At 43.2% G+C, this 26,858-nt stretch overlaps 1 protein-coding gene across 2 annotated transcripts in view; it reads left to right on the top strand.

Moving 5' to 3' along the window:
- The first annotated feature begins 5,206 nt into the window (after positions 1–5,206).
- Positions 5,207–26,858, top strand: part of ADPRHL1 (ADP-ribosylhydrolase like 1) — a 37,525-nt gene continuing 15,873 nt past the window's right edge. For both annotated transcript variants that reach the window (XM_030455483.1, XM_030455490.1), the window contains exons 1-5: positions 5,207–5,700; positions 9,567–9,731; positions 17,609–17,734; positions 20,312–20,452; positions 23,478–23,605. In XM_030455483.1, the coding sequence (XP_030311343.1) occupies positions 5,487–5,700; positions 9,567–9,731; positions 17,609–17,734; positions 20,312–20,452; positions 23,478–23,605 (774 nt within the window). In that variant the 5' untranslated portion in view covers positions 5,207–5,486. The remainder of the gene's footprint in view (positions 5,701–9,566; positions 9,732–17,608; positions 17,735–20,311; positions 20,453–23,477; positions 23,606–26,858) is intronic.

Genomic DNA, 26,858 nt, shown 5'->3' on the forward strand with positions numbered 1-26,858 from the left:
CTTCCTTCCCAAAAGAAGCCATGTCTGTACCTGTCCTGTAGTCTTTGGAGAGCGTCTACCATCAAGTGTGTTTACCCAGCCAAAAGTGGTGGAATGCTTCTTATTCACACCATTGCTACATAAATTATATAGCTATAAGTGAACAGAAGTAGCTTAATCTACTGGTATGTGATGTAACTGATTTAATTCCATAGCAACAGAGCTTATGAAACATTTGTTCATGCTGAGAGGTCCTTCAAATCAACCTGGTTAACCTTCTACCTTTTAAAATAAATAGGGCATAAAAGATGTATGTGGGTCAAGGATTTTTGCCTTGTTAATCTGGGGAGGAAGGAAGGTGCTTAGCCTGGGAGGTTTCTTCATGGAAGACACTTTCCAACAAAGGAAGACTGGGCAAAATCCTCAGAAGATAGGAATTCTTCCTTATCAGCCAGATTCCTGGATGTAGTGGAAATTTTATTTTGCTCTTCTTAGTCTTCTACCCATTTGAAGCCACGTATGCATTTTACATTCCAGTAAATAGTAGCATGGAGTAAAACCTTCACACTTGAACAATCATAAAAATAAAAGCAAATAAGATGCTTTCAAATTATGAGTTCCTTATTTATTTTGTTTGCTGCTGCCCACAGTTCCACTTTACAAATCACTCTGACTTGTTTTCTAGGTAAGTTGATACAGTGGGAACATGCAGACTGATGAATTTATAATCATAAATGGTAGAGATGTCTTCAAGTTGTTCACTGCATACAGTATAAATTCCTAGATATGTTGTATGTATTTTCAAACTTGGTGCCAGGTTGTTTGGTTTTACATCCTCGACTGTTTGAAACTGAGCCATAGGGTTTGTACTTGCCAATTCTAAATTTAAATGTAATTTATCTCGTATGTCATACCAAGGAGGGCAAACCTGCAGATATCTGCTCACCCAATACACCTGAGAGATTTGGTGCTGAGTAAGTTGTATTTGTGTAAATTTTGTGGCAATGGAAAAAGGAATAAATGGACTGTCAACAAAAAAGGATTGAAGTCAGTCATGTGAGATGTCTGTATGAGGGGTTTTTTAGCTTTCTGCTTTGGAAATCTTGTGAAAGCTGATGTTTTGTTTGTTTGGGGTTTTTTTCTTGTTAATTTATTAGATTCTTGCATTACTATTCTACCAGTCAGAAGAGAGCACAGATGTAGTGCATTAACTTTTGAGAAGTTATAATAAATGTCTGGTTTGCTCATCTGTGCAACTTTTAGTAGTGCCACATCTATCCAATGTACCTGCTAGCAATCAAACTCTCTGCAATTTGTGTCATCATTTTTGTACTGGCAATATGTGATGTAATTTCAGGGAAACTCTCCCTCAGTCTTAACCTCTGAGCTCTGTAAGAGAAGCAGCACACTTAGAAGTGTGTGTGAAGACCTTCAGAGATCTGCATTCAGCTGTCCTGCATTCTCTTCTGAAAGTTTAAATTGAAATGAAATGTCCTCTGTACTCTCCCAGCTGCCACCCCTCTCCAGCGTTTCATAGAATCATAGAACTGGCTGGGTTGGAAGGGACCTCAGAGATCATCAAGTCCAACCCTTGATCCACTACTGCTGCAGTTACCAGACCATGGCACTGAGTGCCACATCCAGTCTCTTTTTAAATATCTCCAGGGACGGAGAATCCACTACTTCCCTGGGCAGCCCATTCCAGTGTCTGATCACCCTCTCCATAAGGAAATTCTTTCTAATATCCAACCTAAACTTCCCCTGGCACAACATAAGACCATGCCCTCTTGTCTTGTTGAAAGTCATCCGGGAAAAGAGACTGAGCACAAGAGGACCCAAGTTTCCCAGTGGGTCAGCAGGCACAGCAGTGGAACTACTTGTCCCTGTCCTCTAAGCAGATTGTTTCACCAGCTATGGCTGCTTTGGTATCCCACAAGTCTGTCTTCCTTCTGTAATACTGATGAATACTGATGTGTCTTTTCTTGTTCCTCTTTTACAATCAGTGAAATACTCTGCACTATGCTATTTGTTGTTAGGCAGACTTTATAGACTTCATGCCATGACACAGGCTTTCTGTCAAGAGGGTAAGAAGAAAAAGCTCATGCTGTGATGTTACTGCTTTATAGCACTGTCTTCCAAAATATAGATTGCAGTACGAAAATTATTCATCCCTACGATTAAAGAATTGAGTAAAAACAGTGTATAATTTTTTCCTGGATCTCAACAAATGTCTTCTATAATTAGTATCATTCCTAAAAATAGGATCCTGTTGCCAAACTGAAACTCTTCACTTGAGTAGTGGCAAAGATGCAGCTCTGGCAGAAGTCTGACAAAGTTTAGTGAAAAGGCTCAAGTTTAACCAGGAGCTGGAGAGGAAAATTCAATTGTTGAGAAGACCCATCTGGTATCAGCCTTACTTTTCCAGGACATGGCTTTGCATCCTTGGGGTGAGTGAATTTGGAATCAAGAGTATTTCTTTACTGAGTGTCTTGGATTGGCAGAAGCATCACTCACTCACAGGTGACATACTTGGGGTGTAGTCTTCTTTTACTTAGAATGCTTGTGGTGGAGGAGCTTGTGGTGACAGCAGTCTCAGCCCTTGCTTCCTTCACCAGTTCATTTATACATAAGAGAGAAGGGTGTCTGTATAGCTCAAGAGTCCTCTCCTGGGTGGTGAAGGGCTTGTTTGCTTGTTTGTGTCCCTTAAGGAGGAGGAGGCAGGTGGGGCCACCTTTGCTGAAGGCATGGGTTTGTGTTCTGACAGGGTTTCATAGAATCATAGAATTGGCTGGGTTGGAAGGGACCTCAGAGATCATCAAGTCCAACCCTTGATGGGTTTCAAATGCAGCTGAGCTGAAAAAAACAGGGTGTTGGCACCATCACAAAAAAGTCTTTTCTCTGTCCTGCTTTCTCATTTCTTTTTTCCTGGATTCTCCTCATCTGAAAGCAGTCCTTTGTACACTAATGAGAGGTCACCAAAGCTGCATTTTAATCTGGTTTAACATTTACTACAATTTTTTTTCCAGCTCTACTTGTTTTTTTCCTATTGTGAATATGTATGATAAGTGAATGCTTATCCATCTGATGGAGTTGTGTTTTGACTATGTTTAAGACACGCAAGTATGGTATTTAACAAATAATTGTTTCCTCTGGGGGGAACAGGGATAGGTATCAGTGTGCCTAATCTACCCCCACCTGGAAAGCTCACAGTGTCTTGGAAGTGCCACATGAAAAAGTGATTATGTGCAATTAACTAAGTAAATAAAAGCTAATTTTTTTGTTGCATATCCTGGTTTGTGGAACTGAAAAACAGAACTTCTCTGAAATATTCCCTGGGTTTTCATTATAGTCTTCTTTCTAAAGCCAAAGATTGTGTTCCTAATTTGGGCTCTGTTATGAGCAACCAAGTGTGCATGCGAAGGGGTAAAATCCACAGGGGACAAAAGGGCAGTGCAACTGCCAGCACCTTCAGAAGGGAGAGATAAATGGAAAACTAAGAATAGCTTTGCCCGTTTTCAGCTTTCATCTGATAAGGCTCTCCCTAACTCTCCACAGAGCCTCAGCAGGTGATTTCCCCTGTCCTGGTTTGTGAGTTCAACTTCTCATGGGCTTCCAAATCGTAATGCTTTGCAGAGACAGAGAAGAGATGGGGGCCACAAGAGGATGCATGGAGCTGTAGCAGAGACATCAGAATCAGTGGGGTTTTTTAAGCTGGTGTGTCTTTTTTTAAGCTGCCTTAGCTTTCCGTGTTGAGTGTTCATGTTGAGGGATGCAGAACCTGAGGTAACTCTGGCAGTGCAGAGGTGGCTCCAAGATTACTTCTGTGTTGCCTAAATGCCCCGGTTTTGGGAGGTAATGCTCATTCCCATAGCCATGCAGGGCAGAGGAGCTATCTCTAGAGCAGGCTGGCCACAGCCCTACTGTAGAACACTTGGCTCTGCATCTCCCCTGGTCTTCTATAGTGCCCATGGTATCTTAAGCTGTAATTGACCTTTTTTTGTGCTTTTCCAGCTCAGAGCTCCTAGCAATGAAGGCACATTCTCGCTGTCCTCTCAATACTCAACACTTCTGTTACCCAAGTCCTAATCTTTAAAGCAAGAGTGTACTGACAGAGGCTACTTTCACCATTTTGGTGTTTTATTTCTTTAATGTAGGCTAGGGATGGTAACGTTTATCTGTGTTCTGAAGCTCCATTAAGGTTTCTTGTGAAGTACAGTGATATTTCTACATGTCAATAATTCAGTCTGCCCTTAACTGCTTATTGGTTTGTGTGATAGGAGGATGTATCCTTTACTCTGCTGGCCTTTTCCATCTGAACAGCAATCAATATTGCTTTCTGAAAAAGATCAAAATTTTTTCCTCAGGCATTCTTTATCAAAATCGAAGTCAAGCCAACCAAGGTTTTCTGTTTAGTAGTCACTTGTGAATCTTTATGACAGCCTGGATAGTGACTTGGAACCACAATCTGAGTCAATCTCAGCAGATCCCTTGAAGGAGAATGTTGAGCCTACACAGAGAAGTGTTTGTAGGCAAAACACATTTAAAAGGCTGCAAGACTACACAGCTCCTTCTTGCACTGCAGGGCAGAAGCACTGAAAAAGTGGCAGTAACAGAAAGAACAATGTAATTGCACAGGTATCGAGTCCGAAAGGATGGTATTAATGAAGTTCAGTTCTTTAAAAGTGAGATTTCGTTGTATGTGAATTTTCTTAAGCTCACAGGATGCCATTTAAATGCATCTTTCAAAATATTTTCCTTCCAAATGTGAGCTGCTCCTGAGCTCTGCCTTAGGAATCTTCACCAGGGAGTAAGAGGCGTTGAACTGAGCTTATATTATACTCAGTTTTTTTCCAGAAGTACAATGAATTAGCAAAACATTCTTGTAATAGATAGAACAGAGCAAGAAAGCTGTTGACAAAATATTGCTGTTGGGCATAATTAGAAATGGTAGAGGCCATCTTCATTTGACTAGATTTCTTACTGCCTATAACCCATCATTCCAGTGTTTGCAGAGTTTCCTTCATCACAGGCTTTCCTTCTGACTGGAGTCTGAAAAGCAAGCTGACTCAGCATTCAGAAAAGGGCAGTAAAATATATTAATTTACAAGTTATTAAATAAATAAACACCCCTGTGGAGACATCTGTTTCTCTGGGTGTAGAGTTACTTATGCTGGGGAGGGCTAAAGGATTTCCTGGCTTGCTTTACAGTGGGTTGCAGAAACGAAGCTTTTGCACTTCTCTTTGCAGGTCAGCTCGTGGAGTTTCGTTGAACAAAGCCCCTGCAAAATCCCTGGGTTATGAAATATTTCCTCTCCGTCAGGTCCCGGGGAAGAGATGGCATCTGCAGAGCCAGAAAAGGAAGTCCTTGCCTTATAGAGAGAGCTCTCGGTGTGACACAATGGCTGCTATAAAGTGTCAGGGGGAGCTGAGCTGAAGGCAAAGGAACAAAGGAAGATCAAGATTTGGTGGCTGTCTGGGACAAAAGGAAAGGGGGAAGTGTCTTGGGGATGGATAAATTTAAGGCTGCGCTGGTGCTGGCTGGGGTAGGGGATGCTCTCGGTTATCGTAATTTCTCCCGGGAAAACAATGCCTTAGGGGCAAAAATCCAGCAGGAGCTGAAGGAAATCGGAGGGCTTGAGAACCTGGTGCTCTCCCCCGACAAGTGGCCAGTAAGTGACAACACGCTCATGCACATGGCTACAGCAGAGGCTGTCATCACAGGTAGGTACGAGGGATGGAGACTCAGCCTGAAAGGAACAAAACTGTCGAGCTGCTGCATTTCTTAAAATAAGCCTGAGTGCTGGGGAAGTCATAGGAAAGCGTGGCAGAGATGCTGGTTATGTGAATGATAATGGATATTTGCTTGTCTCCCCCATGGGTGTAGTCTGGTGACCACCACGGGAACTCGGGAGCGTTGATTCCTTGAGTGTGGAAAGGCTCTCCCTGTGTTTTCCCTCAGTGTAGGCAGCTGGTTAAAGCTGAAAGGCTAAGGTATTGCATGTCCAGCATAATTGATAAATAGATTACAGGTATGCTGGAATACATCAGGAAGTAATATAACCACTAGAAATTCTTCTGTGAAAGATAAGAGCTCTTCAAAGTGCATTTTTAACATGTTTGTGTCCAGAACTCCAAGCTGGAGTAGAGGCACCTTATTACCCCTTTCAGGTTAAAATCACTGGCATTGTCTCCTCTTTGGTGCCATGCCAGCAAAGGGTTGCACCTGCAAGGCCAGAAATGGAATAATTTGCTTTATAAATAAAGCTTTGTGACTTCAGTCCAAAAAAATATTCTAGCATACTATGTTTATAATACAATCTGTGAGAACAGTGGAAGTTAAAAACATGTTTTCTAAAAATCACAATAGTTTGAGAGTGAACATTTGTATTTTTTCTCAAGGTAGGATTAGTCTCTTGTAAGGTAGGATGGTATTTATAACTACACCCTACCTATTGAACTGGAGCCTTCTGAGACTGTCAAGATGGTCACCAAAAGTACCCCAGAAAACAGTGACCATTCAGCAATATTTTGCTTCTTCAGAATGAATCAATTCATTTAAACTCTAAAAATATTCCTGATTTGCCCTCAAGGTACATAACAGTGGGTAACCAACAGTAGCAGAAGCCCACAATGTAGCCAAGTATTCTTCACATCAATGAAGCTTCCCTTGTGCTTTTGTTTCACTGCTTTATCTGCCTGCTTCCAGTGTGCTCTAAATTTAGTACATAGAGATCAGTTGAAGAGTGTGTTGGATGCTTCATATTTGGCTCTTAGCTAACCAATGGTTTAAGAGGTAGCTAATGCACTAAAGATAAGGGCAAGATGTCAGCCTATCAAGTAAAAAGATGACTAACGTATTTCTGAATATAGGGTATGACTAAATGTGTATCATATGTTTCTTGCTTATTGAACTCTCTAAAACGGTAATTTCTGGGTAATCAAACCCATTAGACCAGCAGTAAAATAATAAATCTTATTTCTTAAATGTAGCAGGAGTACCCTGGATCTAAAGAGAAGTCTCAGCTGTAATTCCCATCAGCTATGTTTATCCTACACTCCCATTTCTTTGGCCTGATCAGACAAGCTTTATAAAAAGGCACTTTTATGGGCTGGTGAGAAAGCAACAAGCTGTGGAGAATGGAGAATTTGAGTAAGAAATCTTCATTTCATAGTAACATTGGTGAATGGGTGAAAGCTAGTCCCTCTCTCTGCTTCCCACATGGGAAACAGAAGAGCTCCTGCCCACAGCGTTGTCTCCTCCTGGCAAGAAGAACCAAAAAAAAAATCCACTCAGCTTGCTCATGGCCTGGCCCACATGCAAAAATCTCTCATGTCAACAGAGTGAAGCTAAAGGAAGGGAACATGAGTCAGTGAGGCTGCTATCAGCCCTGGGGACATGCTTTGCTTGTGGAGCAGGGAGCCCTTGATGTTGCAAGGCTGAGATTTTAAAGAACATATTGGGTGTCTGGAGCATTAACAGCTAAAACCAAAACAAAAACAAACAAAAAAACCCCACAAAAAACCACCACAACAACAACAAAAAAAAAATTAAGAAAGGAGGAGGGATAAGCAATAAAAATATTCCTGTCCTTCATTGCTCCGTTCCCTGCACATCTCCATGCTGCAGGCAGCATGCCCTGGGTGCAAACATGCAGGGGCACGTGGAATGCTTGCAGGCTTGGATGGACATGGCCAGGGATTGGACTCCCCATGAAGTCCCATTGTCAGGGCACTGTCCCCAAGGGGCTGAGGCTGCAGCAGCAGCCAAGTGCCAAGTGTGAGGTGGGAGTTCTCACCTGGAGAGGTGATTTTGAGTGGTGCTTTGTTGGCTGCTGGGTGGAGGACACCTCAGGAAGAGACCATGACCAGAAACATGCTGCAGACTGAGCTGGTGCTCCCCAAATCTACCACATGCACAGATAGAAAGGTTGGCACCACAGTGGAGAATAAATAAAAAGCCTACTTCCAGTAGGAATCTCTCCCACATGGGAAGAACGAAAACAGCCTCACCAAAAGCAGGGTAGTTGCCTCTGCAACAAGGGAAGGCTTCTCCTCTGATTTAAACAGGTGTTTTAAAACAATAAAAGTTAATTTCTACAGAAGGAACCAGTCCTACTGACTTGTGGGCTGAGATGGCAGCCTGGCTTGGGAGGTGGGAACCACAGTGGGCTCAGACAGCCTGGAGCTGCTGGACCACAGGGACTCTGGCTTTGGGGATGAGGCTTCAGCAGAAGCTGCCAGGCAGTAAATCCTGCTCCTGGTTTCTATCCAGATATAATGACACCTGATTCTAAAATCTGGAAAGAGCTGGCTGCTTGAAAGTGTCTTGTTCCTTTAGGATTGTACGTGAGATGGCCAGCTTAAGGGATAGGGTATCTTTTTATGTGGAAGGGGAATATCAGTTTTACACTGCATCTTCTTTATTTCCCTGTCTGTATAATTGTTACTTTTGAATAGCTCTGGTTTATGAGGCTCTTTTAGAACTTTCTTTTAAATCAAACATTTTCTGTGGATTTCAAGAGATCGATGTCTTCAACAAAATGAAGATAATTTTAGAACTTCTGATGTATCATTCAATCTGTGCACCTAACCAAGTATTAAATGGAATTTCTCTAAATATGTAGAAAAGATATAAATGGACAAATCCCCCTGGCCTCCACAGTTCACACTGATTACACAACTGAGATAGGTGCCAGTGGAAGCTTTCCTTTGGCAAAAGCTGAGGGCAGGGCTCTGAGCTCAACAACACAGCAGCAGCTGAGAGAAGCAGCTACATGAAGAAAGAGCATGGGTTTAATGGGAGAATTTTGATCCTTAAGGCAAGATTGCCTGGGTAAAAGTAATCAATAAATAGATATTGCTAATGAACTTATTCCAGATAGAAATTTATCTGCTGGAAATACTACGGTCTGTAGGGATTTACTGTTTTTACTGATCTTTACAACAATTTTTATAGAAGCTTACTGTTCTGGTTACTGTACTGAGCTAAGATACAGGGATTTCTGCACAAAAGACCTTCAGATTTTAGGCCAAATTAATATAAAATACAAATTAAAAAATAGGGCCACTGATTTTCTTTTTTGCTGAATCATGCATACCTCTTTAAATTAATTCAGTGGTAACTTAAAAATAATATTCTTTCATTTCTGAATTGGATTCACATCTGCAAACAAGAGCAAAGGGTCAACCTGAGCCAAGCACAGTGTGCACACCTGGTCCCCATGGCAGCAACACACTCACCTTATGGTTAGACACCTCTGCAAATACTTCACACCATGAAACCTAAACAAAGCCCCCGAGCCACTACTGCTGACAAAGAGAAAGCCTCCACCTTTCCGATTAAAGGGATTAAAAGTGGAAGAAGGAAAGCAGGGAAAGATCAGAACAGAGAGATGATGCTGTTTCTGCTCTGGCACGCTCTTATGGTACATAAAAAAAATGCTGACCTAGCCACCTAAAACACAACTTGGGGTACTGGAAGTGGAAAGAGGAACATTTCCTAAATACATAGTGAGCTTGTTTGTTTGTGGAAAGGGCTCTCTTGCTTTTTCACCTTTACTTATCAACCTCCTCTTCCTTCTGGGTAGAGTACTGGAGTTTAGAAGACCTGTACAGAGAGCTGGTGAAACGCTACGTGGATGCTATTGACAGGCTCCCAGGGAGGAGGCCAGACCCTGCCACTGTTGAAGGCTGCAGAGAATTAAAACCAGACAACTACCTTCTGGCTTGGCACACACCATTCAATGAAAAGGGTAAGGTACAGTTTTCCACTTACAGTTCCTGGCTTGAATAACGCCTGTTTTCAGCATTCGTGACTATGTGGAAATTCTTTCTTTTTTTTCCCTCCAACATCAAAGGCCAGTGCCCCTGAAACATTTTTGCCTGAGGATGGCAAGACATATGCCAGGAATTCCTTCTGTAGGGCACTATGTCCCCTCGTAAATGAACCCTTCCCTCTTTAACATCTATTTAAAGAGACTTTGTTCTTGGCTCGGTGCCCCTGGGTCCAGAGTTTTGTCCTTGAGTTTAATTGTTATTTTAAGAAATATTTTCTGTCATTTTTCATTCAGATGCTTGTAATCTTGGATCTTTTCTGTGATTGCAAGTATGAAACAAAAATGCTCTGTAAAATGCTCTAAGCACCAATGCATTCACTGGAGGCAAAGCAGAGACTTTTCTCCACTTGGATGCCCTGTTAAAAATTATGACTCTTTCCCTGATAACCCCTAATATTCCCAGCCCTGTTTCCCTACCCTCACCCTCTACTTCTCTTTATGATTATTTTGGCTTGTGAGGAATTGGATTTCCACCTCGAGTTAAACAACAGGCACACAGCTATGCGTGCACAGATACACCCATATCCATACAGCCCCATTAATCTTGAAAGCTTGCAAAAAACACCATGTCATCAGAGGAGACAGACCTGGACAGCCGCAAGATGATGGCAGAGCAGACTGATGCTCCTCCGTGTCACTGTGATGCTTCACCACTGCAGTACGTGCTGGCATCTCTCAACAGCATTGCTCATGGATGCAACACCCTGGCAAAAGCCCCAGTGGCACAATGCCCCGACTATTTCTGGGCCTTTGCAGTCACTTTTCTCTGACACAAAAAGCAGCCCTCACTTGGCCCCTCAGCCTCACAACAGCTGCTGGGAGGGAAAAGGATCCCTGCCCTGTTTATTCTGCCCGCCTCACTGGTTGCCGGGCTGATCTGAGATAGTGCCCCTTTGATGCTTGTCACATGTTTTTTGTCTGACTGGGACTAAAATTTGGTCAGAATTATGGTGGGAGCTTCTGCTGACCCCAGGCAGCTCTCAGCACCTGCAGCAGTGGAGCAGGGCTGTTCCTCAGCCCATTGCTCTGTTGGAATCATAGGATGGTAGGGTTTGGAAGTGACCTCTGGGGATCATCAGGGCCACCTCCCCTGCCAAAGCAGGATCACCTAGAGCAGGTCACACAGAAACAGGTCCAGGTGGGTCCTGAAAGTTTCTAGAGAAGGAAACTTCACAACCTCTCTAGGCAGCCAGTTCCAGTGTTCCATCACCCTTAGAGTAAAAAAGTTTTTCCTCATACTGAGGTGGAACTTCCCATGTTCCAGTTTCTGCCTGTTGCCCCTTGGCCTATCACAGGGCAGCACTAAAAAGAGACCTCTTGCTTGACATCCACCCTTCAGATATTTGTAAACATTATTAAGTTCCCCTCTCAATCTTCTCAAGACTACGGAGCCCCAGGTCTCACAGCCTTTCCTCATAAGACAGTGTTAGAGCAATATCTCTTCCTTTAGCCTTCCTCCTCCCCAGCTTTCTATGATGAGCTATTTGCTCTTGGGATACTACACCATCTAAAATTAATTTCTGCCTTGGGACCTGGCAGCTAAAGCTCACCTTCTCCATCTGGTCTGACAAATGTCATCCTGAACATCTCAAGAAGCCTTATTTATCACTTGAGAGCAAAAGAACCAGTGACCTGAAGTGGAGATGTCCATCATACCACAGGACTTGACACTGCTATGGGCATAATTAACTTTTAAATTGAATTTTCACAAATTCTTCCTGAAGGAAAACCAGTTTCACTGGAGCTGGATGCTTAGCAGTCAGATGGGATCTTGGATGGTCTTTTCCTGTGGTCATTGTATCTTAACTTCTAGCAAGAGTTCACATGCCAGCCTCCATGGACTAGTGAAACTGTAGTTTAGATAACCCTGCATTGTTTATATGAAGCTCTTCTGTTCAAATTCATGTGGATATAATCAGCACACTGACTTCTTTATTCAGGCTGCCCTGTGTGTCTCTTTGCCACCTGCTGTCATGTTCATTGAGTGTCACACTCATTGCAGGGTGTGTTTATGTTAGCAGGATTATGTTAAAAGCTGGTGAGACTCCTGTGATCACCAGAAGCCCAAGGTTGTCTAACACTTTCCATTTAAAGACCTTGTTTCCAATTTGTGACGCTGATGAGTCTGAGGATGAAATCTCCACTCTTGAGTGTTTGGCTAGGTTTGTCTGTCAGCATTTGTTTTAAGTTTTAATGCAGATGAGTCTGCTGTTTCTGAGATGTGGTAAAAACGTTTTGTTCCATTGCTAAAACCTCAAATTGTTCTGTGTGTGATCACTGATGTCTGAGGGTTGGAACCAAAATCTGAGCAAGGCAGTACCCCCGGAGCCTTCAGAACCAGTGAGAAAGGCCAGTCAGCTGGCAGCTTGGCTTTGCCTGAATCACAGGTATTTCAACCCAAGACTGTAGCATTCAAGCAGGTCTTTATTTGCAGCTACTGGAGCAGCCTCTGGGATCCCTAGAAGCACTTGAGAATGGTGCCTTTTTTCCTGGTGACACTGATAAAACACCATGAGGAAAAATCATGAGGAAAAAGTATGAGTTAAATGCAGAAAGCTGGGGAGCAAAAGAGAAGAGAAGGTTAAGCAGCAGAAGGACAGGACATAGAGAGGGTCTAAGTTTTCATGAGGAACAGTCTGAAGACAGATCCTCTTCAGGGCTTAGCTGCCCTTAATCTGATCTTTATTATTCTACACATGTAAAGGAAAGCACACTGAAGTGTCCTAAGACACTCCAGTTTAGGACTCCTGAGCAGGAGCCACTCACATACTAAAAGAGAATAACATCATCCATGAATGTAGATGATCTAATTTCTGTCAACACAGCTTTTGTGACAAGAAGTCACACTTCAGAATTCTATTAGAAAGCTCATGAAGTAGCCAAGAAACAGGAGGGAAAGGAGACACCATGAAGATGTTCTGCTATGATTTCCAAAAGGCTCTCAACCAAGTCCTTCACCAAAGGCACAACGTGATGAGGCACTAGGCAATGGGTGACTAGGCACGGGGTGATGCAATGGTTCTCTTAAGGATGGACAAGTTGTTAAAGGACAGTAAATGAAGAGCAGGAGATTGCAGTCTTTCTTCTGTAGAGAAGGAGGTTAAGAAAATCAAAGATAATATGGTGCAGAGCTGCAGAAGATATTCATAGTGATGAAAAAGTGTGAGATGAAGAGAGCCAAAGGCAATGCAGATTAATGGGAAACCATAAGCAGCGGTAGAAAAGTCCTAAGTTTAGATCCATAGTTGCGGTTTCTGATTCAGCTACCATTCAGGGAAGGGATCATGGAGCTGTAGTAGTTCTACAAGAACATCACTTCAGGGCTCAGTAAGTACCACACAGCAAACAGATTATTAGAAATTACTGGGAAAGGAACAGAGAACAAAATGCAAAACCTGTGTGACTCCATAGCTCCTCTTTCTTGGTTACTGTATATAATCTGGTCCCTTTTCCCCTCCAAAAAGATTTAAGAGAAGTAGAAAGGAAACGAGGAAGGATGGTTGGATAAGCAAAAACCTGTTTCCAGAGGCTGTGATGAGACAGTACAATAGAGAGCTATGAAGTCATAGATAGCTTGCAGAACATGAATAGGGACAGGGAACACTCACCATCTCCTCCAGCACAGAAAATAGAGACTTCAAGTGAATCTAGAAGGTCATGAATTCAAAGCAAGCAAAAGAAAAGACTTCTTAACACCTAATTAAGCTTCACAATTATTTTCCAATGCCAGTTTGCAGGTGTTACAATTCATATGAGTTCAAAAACAAGAGCTGGACAATTTCACCCAAGGGAAATACTTTAAGGGTTATTAAGCAGAAAGACAAATAGCCAGCTGCATCCTGGACCAGGGAGACAAATTGTCAGCAGCTTAGTTGGTAGAAAGGGTACCATCACTGTACTTTCCTTTTAATCCTTCTGAAGTATCCTCTCCATCCATCACTGTCAGACACGACCTTTGGTCTGAACGTGGAGGACACTCCTCATGTTCCTACATGAGCTTCACCCCTGGCTTGGATTAGTCTTGCAGTGCCTTATTCCATTTATTCAAGTGGTAGCTACTGAGACATGAGAGCTAACAGCTGCTAATCACCTGAAGCCCTCTCTAGGCTTAATGTTACTCCATGTGATGGAATTTTTTGTTCCCAAGTTTGCTTGTGTAATTCTTCAGCAGCCTTCTAGCTAAATTCCTAGGTTGGAGAAGCTCAAGGAACTTGCAAGGACAAGCATCTTCAGACCAACACTCTGATAACCCTTGGATAACCAACATGGACTGTGCTGTTTGGAGGAGCCAGGGCTGCACAGTGAAGAAGACTCTCCTCTGCTATTCCATGTCAGCAGAAGGTTTAATGAAGAGTTAGGTTTTACAAGCAGAAGAAACATTCTCCCAGTTAAGCTGACTGGTGCTCTGGCAGAGGGGATTTTTTCCCTGACTCTTCCTTGTGGTTTCTGTGTGATTTGTGGGATAGGCAGACAGTTTTATCTGCTCCTGGCTCCTTAATAATCAGGCACCACAGTGGCAATGTATGAGAGGCACAGGAGAAAACATGCAATTTTCAGGGAAAGTGTCCAGCTTTTTAAATTAGGAGCAGTGGTGAAAGGTGCCCTGGAGAGGGTCTTTTTCACAGGCATCGAAAAGACTTGCAAGAAGGAAGCAAGCTCTGAGCTTGCAGGGAATAAAATGGTATTTCGCAAAGCCTTTCATGTCATATTTGTCAGATGTTTGGCTTTTTTTAGACTGCTCTTGGTGGTTAAATCTACTGGAAAAGTTACTGCATGCAAAAATTTCACATTGGACTCTGAGGGAGAAAGGAGGAAATATCTTCAGCTGACCTAATTAGATCACCTAACCAGGGTGCTCACTCAGGATAGCTGCTCTGCAGGCAGAAGAGCTCTTCTCTCAAGAAAGAAATTCAGATTGGCCTGTATCACAACTAGAGATGTCAACGACTGGCTTATGTTGGTGTTACATTTTGGTTCAGGAAAGTGGTTTTGAAGCAAATCTTCCTGCCACCACCGTGACTGCACTTTGATCACACTCATGACCTCAGGACCCCTGAGCTGCAGCCACTCAGGTGACAACAGGGGTGACACTGAATGGGAAGCAGTGCTCCAGGAGAGCCCCTGGTGCCATGCAGTCACAGTGGTCACAGCTCAGGGGAGCAGCCAAGGGTTCCTCTCAAGGCAGGCAACCAAAAGCCCTGACCCTGGGGCTTTGGTATCTGCTGCTTCAATTCACCCTGCCCATGGCTTGCTCCTTGTCATGGTTTAACTCTGCACCAGCAATTCAACCAAATGAGAGATGCTCTCTATTAATCCCCCTCTCCTCCCTGATAAAGAAAGGAGAGAGAATAAGGGAGAGAGACTTATGGGTTGGAAACTAAACTACGCAACTTTATTGAAATAGTAATGATAAAAAAGGGAAAAAAATTATTGAATATATACAAATATATAGAAAATTGATACCACGTTCCTCCCCCCTTTTCCCCCAGCAATTCTCACGTCACCACCAAGGCTGCAGGGCAGCCCTGAGAAAGTCCAGGCTGGACTCCTGGAGTCGGCAGCAGTCGGGAGCTGGAGGGAACACACAGATTCAGGCTGGCACAGAGCAGGACCACAGGCAGAGGAATGAATGGAATCCTCCCAGGATGCTGAAGCAAACAGGGACAGGAGAAGGAAGGGAAGCAGGAAGGGCAGGAAGGGGTTTGACCCTTGTGATACCCCAAATTTATACCGAGTATGACATTCCAATGATGGAATACTCTCTTTGGTCAATTCTGGCATCTATCTTGTCCGTTCCCCCCCAAAGGAAGGTTTCAGATGGGACCTCTTTACTCCTTCTGGAGGGTAAAATGTTCCTCAGAGCTGAGCAGTGTCCTTGTTTCTGCATCCCATTCTCTATCTGTAACTATAAACACCGAGTGTTTTCAGTCCCAGAAGCAGACACTGACTGAGAAACTTGCTGTTAATTTCAGCAAATGCAGCTACTTACAAGAGACTGAGCTGAAAGCAAAAGTACAAGACAGAAAATCACCTTTATCCTGGCCCAAACCAGGACACTCCTACTACACCATTGTACTGGATAATGGAGATAGGGCCTTTCTCCATCTGGCCTGTCTGGAAAAGACAGGGAGGGGTGCTCCTAATGCAGGTTCCACAGATGCTAAAATTAGGTGGCATAAATATGCCCCTTATCTTCCAGGGACCAAGAAGAGAGGTGCGGATTGCTTTCTGCTGTACCCAAGGTCACTGGGAAGTGTGACTGAGCAAAGACAGTGCTGAAAAATGCCAAGTACTTTGAACAAGTCAACCCTATCCATCCCAGGATGGGTGCCTGCAATGAGTTAATTCTTTTTTGGGCATTGGCTCACCAGCTGCAAAGACGAGATAATCACCTTGTTGGTGCCTTGTGAAGATAAGCTCATTAAAACTTCTGTGGGATTCTGATATTTCTGTGATAAGCACTGTGGAGATACTCATTAGTAAATTTACCTCTCCATTTAGTTTAAAAGTTGAACACCTGGGATCATGCACTTAGAGTTGAGTATTAAAATAAATACTGTATCAGCTATTCCATAAATAAACTCCATGCTGCACAAGTTAGAAATTCCCAAGACCAAGTAAACGCAGCCTCTGCCATACAGACATGCACTGACTTCAGTACAACACCTCAATTTTGACATCACATGACTTTGAAGGATTTGTGTTAGATACCCTTAGTTTCTTTTTGGACATGTCATTTTTTTGTGTGTAATAGAAACTATATAGAAACTCAGCGCTGGTGAGGCCACACCTCGAATACTGTGTCCAGTTCTGGGCCCCTCAGTTCAGGAAGGAGATTGAGGTGCTGGAGCGGGTCCAAAGGAGGGCAACCAGGCTGGTGAAGGGACTCGAGCACAGATCCTCTGAGGAGAGGCTGAGGGAGCTGGGGGTGTTCAGCCTGGAGAAGAGGAGGCTCAGGGGAGACCTCATCGCTCTCTACAACTCCCTGAAAGGAGGTTGTAGCCAGGGGGGGGTTGGTCTCTTTTCCCAGACGACTTTCAACAAGGGCATGGTATTAGAAAGAATTTCTTTACGGAGAGGGTGATCAGGCATTGGAATGGGCTGCCCAGGGAAGCAGTGGATTCTCCGTCCCTGGAGATATTTAAAAAGAGACTGGATGTGGCACTCAGTGCCATGGTCTGGTAACCGCAGTGGTAGTGGATCAAGGGTTGGACTTGATGATCTCTGAGGTCCCTTCCAACCCAGCCAATTCTATGATTCTATGATTCTATGATTTTGTGAACTACCTGTGCAGCTCTGAAGAACGAAATGTGCAATAAAACTGGAAGGTCAAGTATGATACTCATGTGAAGTGTTTTAAACAGATGCTTTCAGCATGAGGACTCCTAAAATAAGGGCATAGTAAAAGCGTATCTGTTGTTCAAACTGCTGCTTCTAATGCTGGCATCTGGAGTAAGCAAAACATCTATGTCAGCCAAGAATGAGTAAAGATTGCATGAGAGTCTGAATCAGACAAGTGCTGTAAACAAGAGAGCACATTGCTTTCTGAAAATGCTATTCTCTTCATAGCACTTGAGGATACTGGAATATAAGAGCAGAATGACTCTGTGGAAGTAAAAATCCTCAAAGAAACTTTCCAGACTTGTAACTCACTTTGCATACTCATTTCTTGTTCCCTGAGGAGTTCCCGCACACGAGACGAATTAATAAAATGTACTTGTTTCACAGTTTATCGACATATTTGTCTATCACTAGAATTCTTTTAAGTGCTTGGCATTATCTTTTCGCTTTAGGTTCTGGATTTGGAGCATCCACAAAAGCCATGTGCCTAGGGATGAGGTACTGGAAGCCGGAAAAGCTGGAGTCACTCATTGAAGTCAGCATCGAGTGTGGGCGAATGACTCACAACCATCCCACAGGTAATGTCTGCTGACTGCCAGGGTGATGGAGTCCCTAAGGCTGCTCCCTGCTTCCTTCTAACTAAGGAATTCAGTCCCTGAATTCACCTCCCTAAACTGTTTCTGCATTCTGCAGACTCCAAGGCCTTGGTTTGATTTTTGCTTTGTATTTATGTAGGTATAACTCAGACAGGCTTGTATATTTTCTTGTATGTTATAGAGCAGCCTCAGGCTGGGCTATTTTCCTCCTAAAATCCCAATGACTAAACATAACCTATCTTGTCCAGAGCACTTTCCCTGGCTAAATGTTAGGATTCATGTACATCCAGATGACTTATTGTTATGCACATTTATGGTTCAGAGGATAACAACATTCTACTCTTGGCAGGTTCTGTCATATCCAATCACTGTAGGCAAAGGTAGAAAGCTAAAAACTACCTCTGCATATTTTAGGATGTTATCTCAAACTTGCTCTAAGCTAAACATAAATAAGTAGATTCAATGATGTTTTGAATATTCAAGTCTGTCATTCTGACAACTTTATGCTACGTAAGTGTGTATTAATTCTGTCTGCTTTAAACAGGAATAAATAAAACTGTAATGAATAATGACACATTTAAGATACTCAGTGCTCTGAAGCAATCATAAAAAACACCAGGATAGCATCGAATTAAAGGCAAGGAATTCAAAGCAAAGCAGAAAACATCATAATATGATAGATAAAGTCCCTGGTGAATTAGCAGCAGGAAGATTGCTTGCAGGTTTGGGTCTCCCACCTCAGAAAGGGATCACTAGACCTAGAATATATCTACAAGAAGCATCCAAGGAGAAATTGCATCCAGAAGGAGTTTTCAGCTGGGGAAATAGTAAAGTGGCATAGCTGAGAGGCAAGGAAGAGGGGGATGGATAGGGCAACATGGAGCTCACTTCCATCCTGACAGCTGCCAAGGAAACGTCAGTTGTGATTCTCATAACTAGAAAATGGGGAAAACCCAATTGACAGGTCAGTCAAGACAGAAACAAACAGACAAAGGAAATACTTCCCTGTGTCCTGCACAGCTGAGCTGCAGACCTCAGTGCTGCAGGCAGCTGCAGAGTCCACAGATACGCCTGGGTTCAACAGGGATCAGGCAAGTGGACAAGAAAGGCTGTCGCTTTCAAAAGCAATCAAACTGTGTAATTAAAATCGCCCCTAAGCTAGTCCAGAAGCTCTGGGGAGTGGATAAGCCAAACCTATTATGCTGTCTCTGTACTGGCATTATCTGCAGAGCTGGGAACCTCAGCTGAGGTTTGCTTTCTTCTCCAGTGATGGACAGGAGGACATGTGAGGGCTGCTGGAAGCAGGGCAACAGCAGCAGAGGGAGGGGGTTATCTGGAAAGCAGGCAAGAGGAGAATGGCAGCCCCTCTAAAAACCTCTGGGTGCATCCCAGCTTCTGCCTCCCTCTACAACTGACTTGTCCTGCTGCCTCCTGCTTGCCTTTTACATCACACTCCAAACCCTCTGCTGCCAGCCTCACACTGAATGTGGCACTCAAGGAACTTTACAGCAGTTGGGTCAGATGCTGTTTACCTAAGTGAAATCCCTTGAGCTGGCTCTACCTGTATTTTTATTCTTTCTAAAAGCACTCATTGGATCATGGGTTGCACATACCTTTGGCCTGACCCAGTCCTGCAGGTCTCATGGCAGAGAGAATGAGCAATTCCCTCATCTGTATTTGTAACCTCTGAAAAGAATTTGGCTTTACCTTCATCAAGACACACAAAGTTCATGCTTACTTCTATGCACAAGTGCATGCTTTTGGCCTTGTGCACCTAAAGAAGCACACACATAAATACTTTGCTCACCTGGGGCTTGCTTAAATGACTGAGTTGTTTCCTTAACTTTCTTTTGCATGTTGCATTGAGCTGGTTTTGTTACCTTTGACAGAATGCCAAGAGTACAATTAAATATGAGAACCAAACCCCTCTGTTTCTGACATCATAGAAGTGTTGAGTGCCCGTATTTGGTATATTCACAGCCAAAGAGGAAGACCTACATGGGCAGGTAGACAGCACATCTTGTTTGGGCAATTACTTCTTTCCTCTAAGGAGATACAGGCTTGTCTCCTTGGAGGTAGGGAGCAATTATCCAAGTAAGACATGGACGTGACTCTTTAGAGTGAAAGGAGCCAAAAATAATGTTAGATCTAACAACCACAGCCCTTGAGCTGAATGACTCTGTAAGCAAGGTGATACCACTTGTAATCCAATCACTTTGCACAAGACAGTTATTTCATGTGACTTCAATTAGAAGATTTTCAGTTTCAAAATAGTGGATGATGTTTATTTTTGAACCCTACCTTAATTTCTGTTGTGTTACTCAACTGAGAACAGAAGAAGCTTCCTTATAGATAAAATAAGTTGTACTCTATGTGTACAACACATTAGCCAAGAATCTCAACATGCTATGAGCCAGCCTGCAAACAGGCAGGTTATGTGCATTCATTAATCCACCCAACAGCCATGAGGGTATCTACTAATGGTTTTAAGAAGGACATGACAAGGATAGTAAGAGCACAGAACACTCATTGGTAACCACTGTTATCTATGAATTCCAGGCTTTCTAGGGTCCCTATGCACAGCTCTCTTTGTGTCGTATGCAATACAAGGGAAACCCCTTGTGCAGTGGGGAAGAGAGATGATGAAGGTTGTGCCAATGGCTGAAGACTACTGCAAGAAAACCATTCGCCACATGGCAGGTAAAATGTCTGAATCAAGACAGTTATTTTTTTTTTAAGTTGTGCTAAGCCAGAATGACACTGAAGAAAAGCCACTTCCCAGCATCTCCGCTTTTGCTGCTTTCCTGTCTCTCCTTTCCTGTCCTCCTGCTTCCTCTGCTCAGATTTTAAGCTTGTCACAGATGGTGCCACCTTCTACTACCATATGTTAGTTGCCTGGTGTATTGGTGGCAAAAATACAAAGAGTAATAATTACAATGCTCTACTGTATAGTTTTATTTTTAGGAAGATTGCTGGGCTGGGGGGAGGTAAGATGATTTCCGGCAGGTTATTAGGCAAACTGCTGAGGAATTACTCAGCTCCTTTCCATCATTTAGCACAGTCCAATATTTTCCATAGAAAAACTCTCTGACATTCCTAATTTGCCAGGAAAAGTCCACATGCAGATGTCTCCTGACCAAGAGTTAGCTTTTGACCACAAATCCAGATTTAACTCGTTGCCTTTCTGAACAAATATTTAAAGATACAGCTTATTGTATTCTTGTTTTAAAACAAGAAGTGTAGCACAACTTCTGAACTTGATATTGCTACTTTACTAATGGGCAAGGTAAAGGCATTTCAGTCTCCTCTTGCTGGGGTGTGATGCACTTGTAAGGGTGAGACCCGCTGTGGAGAGACACAGACCATTACGTCAAAACACAGAAGAAAGAGGTTTTCCTGTTAATGTCAAGAGACAAAGATTAAAATCAGCATGGAAATCTTTACACTTAGAAACAAAGATTTATCCAGGAAAAAAACCTGCCTCTTTAAAACCCAAAAGGAACCCGAGGGACCCATTCTGACAGACCCCTCCTTTTCATCCGCGCCTCATCGCGCACCAGGTTTTTTTTAGCCGCGACCCATGAGGAGCAGGTGCAGGATTAGTGGGAGTGAGCTCCTCCCTGAGCAGCTTTGCAGCAGGTCCCTGTCACTCCACCCTGTCAGGACCCCTCGGCGTGGAGGTATGCACGTTGGAGCCCTGAGGCACACTCTCCAGCTAGCGCCCATATTGTTGACTTTCATCCTATTTTGGTAGCGGGGAAAAGTCTCCTGCATCAAAGTTCAGCTCCTTGGCTGGGGAGATGCACTGCAGAGAAATCCTGCCAGAGTCCTCCAGCTTTAGAAAATTCTTTTTTAGCTGCATTATCCCCCATAGATAACAAACACAGGGTTCTGCAGCTCAGCACCTCTCTCTGATATTCGGTTGTGACCACTTGCCAGACAGTCCCATGGGTCCCTATGTGGCCGTGGCCACCCGGGCTCAAGGAATGGGGCAGAGCCTTGCTAGGGTTGGCAGTATGGGATTTCCAACCAGATTTTCCATGCAATCAAAATCTCATGTGACTTGAAACTTTATTTCCAAGCCTGTGAATGGGAGTAATCACACTTCCTTGCTTGTTGAGGTGCTACATAGAAAACATTCATTTTTGAGTCATTCTTGTTTGATAGTCATGGGACAAGTAGGAAAAGAAGAAGCCAAAAAACACAAAGAAAGAAAACTGCCATGTCACCTGCATTTTTAAAAGCAGCTTTGTAACCAGCTGCTGGGGTGGATGTCAGTAGTTTACTTCAACCAAAATTTTTTCATGTGATTTTTTTTTTCCCTTGAGATACTTTCCTTGTTCTGATCACTGTGAGTAAGCTTTCACTCTGGTTGTCTGAACAGCCCTTGTTTTTTAAGGGTTATAACGAATGGCTTCCTAGAAATCAGGCAAAACTGGATCATGGACCCAGGAAAGGGCATCTGGACACTCCCAGGTGTGCAGGACCACATGGTTGAAGACTCATCCCTGTCTGGTGCTGGGGAACTGGCACCCTTATGAAAATATCAGGTCCCAAAGTTAGCCTGGATGTTTTTATGTGGAGTTGAACTGCTCTAAAGATCTCAATTGCCAAAGAGGGTTACCTGTATGGCATTTTAGGAATGGAAGGAAAATGAGGTTATGTCCTTCAGAGGAACAGTTTTGGTGTGTGCATACTCCTCAGCCACCTGCAGCACACGACTGAGAGACCAAGGAGGAGAGAGACAGGGAAAAAGCAGCAATGCTTAATTTTATTTTAAAACTGTATTCCAATAATCCCGTGATGAGTTGCTGCTTTGCCTTGGTACATTTAGAGGTCTTGCCCACCTCACTGTTTTCTGATTCCTCACCCCCTCAGCTTCCCTTCACTCAGGCCTCAGTTCTGCAGATCCATGTGTGTGTCTGTGCTTCACAGGTCAGTGTGGCTGATGTGCCTTTCTAACCCTTCCTTAAAATGTTGAACCAGAGCACTGGCTTGAAAATAAACTGAATTTAATAGGGTTATTCACACACACAAAGTTAAACATGATGAGCGATGCTCTTCCTAAAGTGACAGAAAAAGAAGAAATATCTGTGGTTATTAAAGAAGTCTTATTTGTGTGGGCACAGGAGCAGATGTGTTTGTGTGTTATTTATCCTCTTTGCTACATTTGGTATTATAACACAAGCAAATGGAAATTTTGGTCACCCCAACCCCCTTTTCCTGAAAGTTCACACAGAAATACTGTGTAAACAGAATAGAAATACTGGAGATATTATATGAATAAAAATTTGTAATTGAGGTTGGAGGCAATATGCGTGTAAAACATGCAAGTATTTTATATATTCCTTAATCAGAGTGAAGGAATATAAAAATTGGTATATAATTGATTTAGCTTCTCTTTTTGTGTTGACAAATTTTTTCTTTGGTGTGTTCCTCAGTAGGTTATCTAAAAATCACATCTTGATGTATTTTAATAAACCATAAAAATAGCACAAGATTTTGAAAATACTTTTGTCCTTTTTTCACATCTTCTGTTTTCAGTTAGATGTTCCACTTTATGTTAAAATCTGCACTAAGTATGTGCACCTCTTAATTGTATATTACTGTAAAATACTAGCTTTTCAGGTCAGTCAATACCATCACGTTCTTTACAACTTGTTTAAGTAGAACTGAAAATGTTACCAAGATTAAATACTACATCATTATTTTCTTTTGCATTCAGAATATCAAGAGCACTGGTTTTACTTCGAAGCCAAGTGGCAATTTTATTTGGAGGAGAGAGAAATCAACGAGGAAAATCAGAATAAACCTGTCTTTCCAGACAACTATGATGCAGAGGAGAGAGAAAAGGTAACTGCAACTTCAGAGAGGGCTCAGGAAATCTCTGAACAGAGAGAGAGGTATTTTCAAAGAGATAAACCAATATTGTTCTTTCCAGTGCTAGACCAGTTGGGAAGTCTTTTTTCTTTTTTTTCCCTAAAAATTCAAGAAAAAAAAACTGCAACAGCTTCTATCCTTGGCTTGGGTATGTGTTTGCTTTAAAAAGCACTTGCCATTGATTCTGGGGGTTCTGCAACTGAAAGAAACAGTGCAGAGAGGTAGCCTTGGATGGATGTGTTGACTCCCAGAGCAGGTGCAAAACATAAGCCACAGCTGTTTGAGGGTGGAAAAGTCCAGGGGCCCTAATTAAAGCCTAATGGGCCCTAATTAAAGCCTAATGGCCCAAGTCCCACAGAAATCCCCATCTATGAGGAGGTGGACTTGATTATGATCCCTTGAGCAGAAGACAGCCACCCTAAGCACATCTCCACCAACGCAGGCTGTGCCCGGGGGTAGTTTTAAATGCCTCTCCAGATGGTGTTTCACCACATCCCATGGGATACTCCTTTATAGTGTACATAACCTTCCCTTTGCCTCATGACTTCTGGTTATATCTTCTTAACTCAAGAGAAACAATGTGCCTTCTTCCCTGGTGTTTACAGCTTTCTGATACGTGATGGCATCTCCCAAAGCTCCCTGCTTAGCAGCTGAGCAATATGCGTGTGGTTCTTGTCACCTTTTCACATAAATCAATCCTTTTTTCCAGGCTATTATAGCACAAATCCACCCCGAGAAGTCACTCTGTATATTTTTAGATGCTCATCTACCCAGTGGAAGGTGCCAATGGAAAATAGATTGACCGTGGATAATAAATAGTTCACTCGAAATTGAAATAATAGATTCCCTTTCAGTTTTATTTTATTAATTCAGTGCCATGAATTTGTTAGTAGTTTTTTGTTCCTTCTAGTTCTACTGGAGTCTACTGGAGTCTTTAGGAGCAATTAAACCCAACAGTATTTCTCCATAATCTTTTCAAGAGAGAAATGCATTAATTCCTGATGCAAGAAAAAAAGAAAAAAAATTGCCTTCATTGCCCAAGCCCAATTAATTTGGCTGAGTGAGCTACTAATTTTCACACACAAGAAAGGAAAATTTTGCTTGAACTCCACTGCCAGCCAGAGATAACAGACAGATAAAAGTTGAGAGATTTAATATGTTTTAAGCTGAGAGTGCTTATAGCCATGGAAATAAGTCTGAAGGTAACCATCTTATCTTCCTCTCTTTTTCCCAGGAAGGTTTTCCTTTGCACTCCCTCCGCTAGTGTCTGGTGGCACAGCTGATTGCCTTTCTACAGGCAATGAATAAAGAACCAGTGTCTGGCACCAATCCTGCCAGCAGGTCACTCTAGGTGTGCTCCTGCTAGACCAGGTGCACCTGAAAGTGAAGCCCTCAGATGTTTCTCAGATTGATCCAAGAATTTTACAAAGGCAGTTTCCCTTTCTAAAAAAACCCTATGCCTTGAAATGCTTAGCAGCAAAGACCAAATTCTGAATAAGCAGGTACAAAGCTTAAACTGGGAGATAAATAGAAATGAGGGCATAAAAGAGAAATGATCCCTTCTTGAGTCATGGAGTGGTTTGGGTTGGAAGGAACCTTAAAGATCACCTAGTTCCAACCCCCTGCATGGGCAGAGACACCTCCCACCAGACCAGGTTGCTCGCAGCCCCATCCAGCCTGGCCTTGAACGCTGCCAGGGAGATGGCATCCACAGCTTCCTTGGACAACCTGTGCCAGTGTCTCACCATCCCTGTTTTACAGAATTTCTTCTTTATATCTAATATAAATCTACTCTACTTCAGCTTACAATGGTTCCCCCCTGTGTCCTGTCACTACGTGCCTTTGCAAAAGCGTTCCTGTAGCTCCTTCAGATACTGGAAAGCATCTATAAGTTCTCCCTGGAGCCTTCTCTTATCCAGGCTGAACAACCCCAATTCTCTCAGCCTGGCTTCAATAGAAGTGCTCCAGCCCTCAGATCATCTTCATGGCCCCCTTTGGACTTGCTCCAATGGGTCCATCTCCTTCCTAGGTTAGAAGGGTGTCCCAGAACCAGACACAGAAAAGAGGAGCCAGTGTAGGATAAATAATTTTTGAGTGAGATACATTTGGAACATGGTAGACACATAGCAAATAGGCAGAAACTTCTCTCTTGTGCTGAACATTGACCATGACAAAACAAGAGAGAGAACCATCCCCATCCCAGCACCCAGTGCTGATGGTCCCCACCTGCCCTGGGAGAGCTGGTTTGGTGCATCACAGGGCTGCATGAAGGCACAGGAGTCAAAAGGAGGTTGCACTTCTGAAATGTTCAAGAAATGCTGCCGTGGTGCAGTTAAGTCCCTCCAGGCTTGGTCCTGAGGACAGCTATCCCTGGTGTAAAGTTGTTTCAGCAAAGTAAAATGACATCAGCCACCTTAAGGGCTAAATGGAGAGACACTTGAGCTGCCTGCCTCAGCACCCAGAATAGCATCTCCACGCTTCGTCCTCTTGCCTGTGGTAGTGTTACACATGTCAGTGCTGTTCCACCAGCATCCAAACTGCAGCAGTGAGGCTGGAAAGCTTCCATGTGTCTGAGGACAACATAAAGACATTTTTTCCATCTGGGGAGAAAAAAAAAAAAAGGAAAAAAAAGGAAAAAAAAAGGAAAAAAAGGAAAAAGGGAAAAAAGGGAAAAGGGGAGGAAAGGGAAGGGAAGGAAAGGGAAGGGAAGGGAAGGGAAGGGAAGGGAAGGGAAGGGAAGGGAAGGGAAGGGAAGGGAAGGGAAGGGAAGGGAAGGGAAGGGAAGGGGAAGGGAAGGGAAGGGAAGGGAAGGGAAGGGAAGGGAAGGGAAGGGAAGGGAAGGGAAGGGAAGGGAAGGGAAGGAAGGGAAGGGAAGGGAAGGGAAAGGGAAGGGAAGGGAAGGGAAGGGAAGAAAGGAAAGGAAAGGAAAGGAAAGGAAAGGAAAGGAAAGGAAAGGAAAGGAAAGGAAAGGAAAGGAAAGGAAAGAAAGGAAAGGAAAGGAAAGGAAAGGAAAGGAAGGAAAGGAAAGGAAAGGCAAGGCAAGGCAAGGAAGGAAAGGGAAGGGAAGGGAAGGGAAGGGAAGGGAAGGGAAGGGAAGGGAAGGGAAGGGAAGGGAAGGGAAGGAAGGGAAGGGAAGGGAAGGGAAGGGAAGGGAAGGAAAGGAAAGGAAAGGAAAGGAAAGGAAAGGAAAGGAAAGGAAAGGAAAGGAAAGGAAAGGAAAGGAAAG

Source organism: Calypte anna, chromosome 1 (assembly GCF_003957555.1).
Source record: "Calypte anna isolate BGI_N300 chromosome 1, bCalAnn1_v1.p, whole genome shotgun sequence".
Lineage (NCBI taxonomy): Eukaryota > Metazoa > Chordata > Aves > Apodiformes > Trochilidae > Calypte > Calypte anna.